Source organism: Odontomachus brunneus, unplaced genomic scaffold, assembly GCF_010583005.1.
Source record: "Odontomachus brunneus isolate Ranch 3 - 2012 unplaced genomic scaffold, Obru_v1 Obru_scaffold_003, whole genome shotgun sequence".
Taxonomy (NCBI): domain Eukaryota; kingdom Metazoa; phylum Arthropoda; class Insecta; order Hymenoptera; family Formicidae; genus Odontomachus; species Odontomachus brunneus.
The window spans coordinates 1,423,315-1,429,799 of record NW_022639453.1 but is presented as its reverse complement, the minus strand read 5'-3'; the positions used below and the strand labels follow the sequence as shown (position 1 = coordinate 1,429,799).

Below are 6,485 nucleotides of genomic sequence, written 5' to 3'. Positions count from 1 at the left end.
GAGAGAGAGAGAGAGAGAGAGAGAGAGAGAGAGAGAGAGAGAGAGAGAGAGAGAATGAAAGAGAAGGAGAGAGAGATTGATCTGCGGGCGAGCTCGTCGAAGGGATTAGCTCGGCCAGTCCCGTGCGATTTTCATCAGGTGATGGTACTTTAACTATAGATTAAAGGATCCGTCTGGCAAGCCGAAATGAGATCCACCTTTCCCCTTTCGGCGAAGCCGAAGACCGAAATCAGCCGAGATACGGCGAGGAAAGGTGAATACGCTATCGAGGACGAATTTACGGCTATTCGAAAAAGGCTCCCCAACGAGCTACTCTCTTCTCTGCGAAATCGCTCGGCTGCTTTAGCGCGCGAGACGCTGCGAATGGTTCGAGAAATGCTCTCTTTTCAGCGAGAGAGTTCGTCGCGCCGCGCGATTCCGAAAGTTCACTCGAAAATCGCTCGGCTCGCGATTCAGCAGAGTTACGGGGAGTTTCCGACGACGGGGAATATGTGTATTTTGATTCTATGTTAAACCTTGAATTTTATAACGTAGTAGGAGCTAAGTTAGTAAAGTAGATTTGATTCTAATGATACAATTTACTTCTATACGGAATAAAATTTCTTTTCGATTATTGGCCAATTGCTATTAATAATTGTTGCTAACAACAAATTATCAAAATTTTCGCGATTGATTATTTCGTCACTAAATTAAATATTCCGCGTAAAATCGTGGCTGCGAGATACGGGTTCGCGGATGAATCGCGAATAATTTACGGCTCGGCGCGCGCTGATTATTATAAATCGAGCCTTAAACCGCTGGGTTTAATTTGCAAGGCGCCGGGCGCGCTCCATCGATAACCAGGGCTCTGATGGCCCTCGCGAGAGAGTGCGAATGCCAGGAAGCGCCGTTCGACATTATCGAGGCCCATGATATTCATCAACCTAATGGTCTCGCGGCTAAGGCGAGCGTGTAAAGCTCATTAAAAGCTCGTTAGAAAGCCGCCGCCACCGGCACACCGGGATGCTTCAAGTGACGTGGACGTTGCAACCGGGAAATCGGTCAGAAAAGTGGAGGATTGAGTGGATAAAAGCGATTGCGCGCCAGAACGAGTGCTCGCTATTCTACAGAAAGACGGCTGGAACCTCCCCGGCTCTCTTCTCCCTTTCCGTCCGTCTTGCGAGTTAAACGCGCGTCACGCCATAAGAGCGATTTATATATCCTTCTTCGCTGAATTTAATTATTTGCAATTATTAATCTTCAGTATATCATCGTGGTTCGAATTAAATTAATTAGTGTATTCCATTTGGAAAGACAAAATGGATAAAAATTTTCTCATTGTCCTTCAGGAAAATTCTAAAAAAAAAATAAAAACCTTAACAGGTTGATTTTTACAACTGTGTTAAAACTGTGTATGTGTGTGTCCTAAAGAAGAAAAACAATTATATAATATAATAGTTGAGTTTCTAATTAATCCTAAAATTATAATGGCAAATTATAATTGAGTGTGAAAAAAATATACCCTACTCTCTATAAATTAGTATATTCTTCATTGAAACACTATACTTATAGTTAATAGTTCAATTATAAATTTCATCAGTGATGGTTCAATGATTTTCGGTAAAATATTCCTTCTGCTCATTCAATCAGAAATATTTCTATTGGTTTTACTTTAAAGTAGAAAGTTTTTTTCACTTTTAGTATAATAATTGAGCTGTATACTGACGGTTAAATTAAGAAGAAGCACTTGGAAGTTCCATAAAAACATGGTAACTCACTCACCTGAGTCATGGTGTCGCCGTTGACCTTCAGCTTCGATTGGAAGTTGCTCTGCTCCAAGAGGATCTTGGCGTTGTTGATGTACACGTCCACGCCATGCGCGCTCACTCTCCTGGTGATCCACAGGGGTGGGTTGCCCTCCAACTCGGAGGATATCGAGTCCCTGAGCTCCTCGATCGTCAGAGGCCGGTTCGCTGTAACCCACAAGGAGAAACGACGCCTCGTCAGCGCTTTGTTGCACAACGAAATACGTTTCGGGCTGTTGTCGGCGAAGTGTTTTTTTTTTTCGCGGTAGCCACGCGGACGAATGCCGTCACAAAGCGGCTACTTGAGTCCTCGCGAGACTACCGGCGAAGAAGCTGCGGTTTTAGTTCCCCGGGACCACCAAGTTTTCTGATGTTTTTATTCTCGGTGGAATTGGGGGATTTTTATTCATCGTAAAAAGACACAGCATGTGCGCAAGAGAGAGAAAGGAGAAAGAGAAAGAGAGAGAGAAAAGGAATAAGAGAGACAGACGGGGAAAAACGTTGAAAATAACGCGAGCGGCAGTAGAAGCTGGAGATAGAGCAAACTTCAAAAGTCCGCGACGGAGCTACAAAGCTCGTCGCTTTATTATCCCGTTACCGGCAGAACGTCCTCGTAATACTGAGGTTTTTCCTCTCTCGTGGCCGTGTGGTATTCGCGTGAATGTGTGTGTGAGAGTGAGTGCGCGCATAGAACGAAATAGACAGGTGTGTCCTTGCTATTATTACTTGATGCAGGACTTGAAATGATCAGAGACAAAAAACTTGAGTAAATAAATATTTACTCGAATTCTCGACATGTTTATCACGCACATACTCCACCTCTGCGCAGTTAAACAAGCTACATAATTATTATCCTAGTTATTGAAATTCTGAATTGAGATTAGAGGAGACGCAGGTGGTATATTGAGATCAAATGGAAACTTGAATTAGTCTCGGATATCCATTCTCTACAAATTCGTAGACGCTTCTGACAACCGAACCTCTGAGACGTGAGATTATTCTTGCGACTGCCTCTCGAAATAGACGGTATTTAAGTGATTTTCCGTAACATAAAGAGTATTTCCGTGTCAGACTTGACATTTCCCCGACTAAAGCGGAAAGCGCGCGACTCTCTCGCGCATACAGTCGAATATTCGTACTCTCCCTCTTATAATCTCGGCATAAGAATCCGCAAGCTTCCGCCGCGCACGCCTCTTTCGAGGGGTGAACTATCGATTATCGCGGCGAGGGTGTATTGTAGTTTCTAAGAACCTGTTCACGACACGAGCGATCGCGCCGTTCCTCGCAAGCTCGGAAAGTCCAATCTCCGGGGGGAAAGCGGGCGGGTGTTAGGTAGCGCGCGGAGCCAACAATGACGCTCATTACGAACGCCAGGAATTGAGTCCCGTTTCGTAAACCACCGGTCGTCTCACCCGGAGGAACTTTCGAGGACAAGAGGCGGCCGGCGCCGTAGAATCTCGTTTCCCCCGACAACGCGAGCGACAACGACGACGACGGCGACGGCGAAAACTACGGACGAGATGTCCCGACGGAAAATAATTTTCCCCACCCGCGACTTTCCCGCGGAATTGCGCGGCAAAGCGGCGTTTTATCGGCGGGCCGGAAAACATTTTCCGCTCGTGCTTCGCAGCGTCCGACGACGACTCTCTCGGATCGAAGGAATATCCGCGAACGTTTCGGCTTCTCTTCAGCTTCTCCGCTCTCTTACTCCTCTCCCCTCGCCCTCCTTCTCTCTCTCTCTCTCTCTCTCTCTCTCTCTCTCTCTCTCTCTCTCTCTGCGGCTCCACGGATACTTTGCCGAATCTTTAACGAGCGCGTAAACAATCGTCGTTTCGCCGGGTGGGAGCGCACGAAATCTCTTTCTTTCTTTCTTTCTTTCGCCGTACGTACATACGACCATTACGTCGACGGTAATTCGTCGGGGGTGCGTGTACGCACTACCACCGGAAGCCGCCATGGTAATCGTAAAATTTACGATCCGCCACGATGTATCGTCGGAGCAGCGCGATTACGACATCGGGAGGAGTCGCTCATTCCGCCGCGTAAGGTAACATTTATGGCGACGGCTCGGAGCATAAAAGTCGAGGCGAGTTGTTGGCTTTTACACTCGGTTCCCTTCCCCGTCGAATGTATACAACAATGCAGTGGTGCGAGTCGGATCGCTGATCGAAAATTTTATTCGCACAAATTTACCTCAACGAAGCACACGTTACTGTTTAACCGCTTCGATACAATCGCATCTCTTCATTTTACGTGCAAAAGTTGTCAACAAGCTTCGCAGAGTTCCTTCTTGTTGAAATTAAAGACGAAGATCAAATGCGGACAAAAAGATACAATCAGGTGTTAAATTATTCCCAAAAACCATTATCTAAAAATCTTCACCAATATAAAAAAATGCTTACAACGCGGGTCCAACCGAGGTCTCAACGTGTCGAATGTCGCTCGTGCACAGACCTGAGTTACGCGTTATTAAGGTAAATTTTTCCCGGTATGACGATCTTTCGCGATATGAAGCCAAGCTTATACCGCAGCCATGTATGCGCGTATCAGAGACGTGCGCTGATCAGAAGGCCGTATCGTGCCGCGTGATATAATGCTTTTATATCTCCGTGACACGCCTCGTCAATCACCCCTCGAACAGTTCATGCTTGATCTTTTCTTCCGCTATGTGAGGTGTCTCGGAAGGAGATACGAGCGCGTGTATATACGAGGCGTCGTGGCTTCGATATGTTACGAAATGCGTGAATTTAGCGGTGTTTACAACAAAAACTTAAGTCGGACATGTACCTGATCAGTGTTTTATCTTTAAATACGAGTGTTTACGCGGAAACAGGCGGAAGACGCAGGGCGGAATTTTCACTGTGTTCCGAGAGCCGAAGGGACGCGAACGGCTGTAGAGGATGCGAGGCACGTACGAAAACTGGTTAGGCGTGGACGAGCAGCGATCGCATTATCGATCTCCGAAGTCGAGGGGTTTATCGTGGCGCCCGACGACGAATAAGAGCTTTATTCGCGCCGACTGGATTTTTATAGCGCGTCTCTGCCGGCGCATTTCTCTTGTTGCTCGTGATCGAGAGAGAGAAAGAGAGAGAGATAGATAGACAGAGAGAGAGAGAGAGAGAACGGTGCTTTATGCGACGTGATCGAGTCGCGAGGGCGGATGTATGCCCTTTCAGGGGGCAATATCTCCACGCCGGCGAGAGTGAGGACGGCAGTAGCGGGAGAGCGTTTTGTCCCCCGGCCTCCTCCGAGCCTTTTCGCTCTTTCAACGAGGCCGAATGATTAAGCCGTCGATCGATTCGCATTTATTTCCTCCGTCGCGACGCGCCCCACTGCGAAACGGGACACAGGTGCTACGGCCGACCACAAAACGAGAAGAGCCGCGTGGCAAAGCTGCTTGCGCATCGATTTATATCCCGGCCATGCGACGAGACGTTTCCGCTTGCGCGCTCTCTCTCTCTCTCTCTCGCCTCTTCTGTCCGTTCCAAAAGCCGAAATCCGACTTTCAAACATGCACCTCGCACTGAGGACGAACGTGCGCGTACCATCTTATCGGATGTATATTCAGGCTACAGTGAAATGAGTGACAGAGAAAGAAGGAGAGAAAGAGAGAAAAAGATAGAGATAAAGAGGAAAAGGGGGAGAGAGAGAAAGAGGCGGCTGAATATTTTACCGTGTCGGGGTGAAATATCCTTCGGACAAATAGCGAAAATAATGCCAATCGGAAACGTACGAGTCAAGAGAATTTCATCTGCGTAAGTAAGTCCATGATAGAGATTAAACGGAGTTGTGATACGCGAATGAGATGCGTTCGCGCGGGACGAACCATTCCTCCCATCGCAAACTGCGCGAGAGCAAAATTCGCTCATCAACAACGGAATCGTATCGTTGTCGTCGCATTGTTTCGGATTGTATCAAGAGCAGTATAGCCGCTCTTGGCGCACAGTACTTTGCTTTTCCCACCTCTGTCTCCCCCGCGTCTTTTAAGCGCGCTTCTGTTTCTAACCTAATGTGACACTTCGCGCTTGCATCCCACGTTTCTCGGATTCGAGCATTGATCGCGCTTGACGGGACTTTTCTCCGAGTGCACAACCAACTAATCTATCTATTGAGTTATCTAGCGCTTGGTCTGAGTGCGTTTTACCTCGTTCTCCGGAGATGTAATCGAATTCCCGATGTGGCTGCGTACCGCCGGATGCATGAGCGAAAGAAGGAAGAGCAGCCAACTTCTAGAAATCCTTTAATAAGAGATCGGACACTGTCGCCTGTAGATACTAGATTCGCCATATTTCCGGATCCAAACCGGAAGTATACTTATCTCACTTATTGCAGCAGTTCAGCAGTGCAGCCAGTGCAGCTAGAGATCCTCTAGTAAGAGATGCGCAATCTTTGAGTGCGACGAGATTAGTCCTGGCCGACTTTGCAAGAATATGGCGAAATGAAATAATCGTATTTTATTGGTAAAGGCGCGGTAAAGATAAATTAATTAAAATTGAAGATAAATTACGTAAATTGAATTTAATAAATTTATAGATATGTAAAATAGAAAACCCTTTTGCTGCAGAATTTTTACAATTTGGAACGCAGCAGTCTGACATTATATTTTACTTCAGATATCTCCTATGTGAATATGACTATGTTAAAATATTTTCAATTCTTATATGTATTTTACAATTTATGTGAAATAATATTTTATTATAA

General features: G+C 46.4%; 1 protein-coding gene across 12 annotated transcripts in view; it reads right to left on the bottom strand.

Moving 5' to 3' along the window:
- Positions 1 to 6,485, bottom strand: part of LOC116844446 (fasciclin-1) — a 381,499-nt gene that overhangs the window by 96,549 nt on the left and 278,465 nt on the right. For all 12 annotated transcript variants that reach the window (XM_032815959.1, XM_032815975.1, XM_032815965.1 and 9 more), the window contains one exon: positions 1,762 to 1,952. In XM_032815959.1, the coding sequence (XP_032671850.1) occupies positions 1,762 to 1,952 (191 nt within the window). The remainder of the gene's footprint in view (positions 1 to 1,761; positions 1,953 to 6,485) is intronic.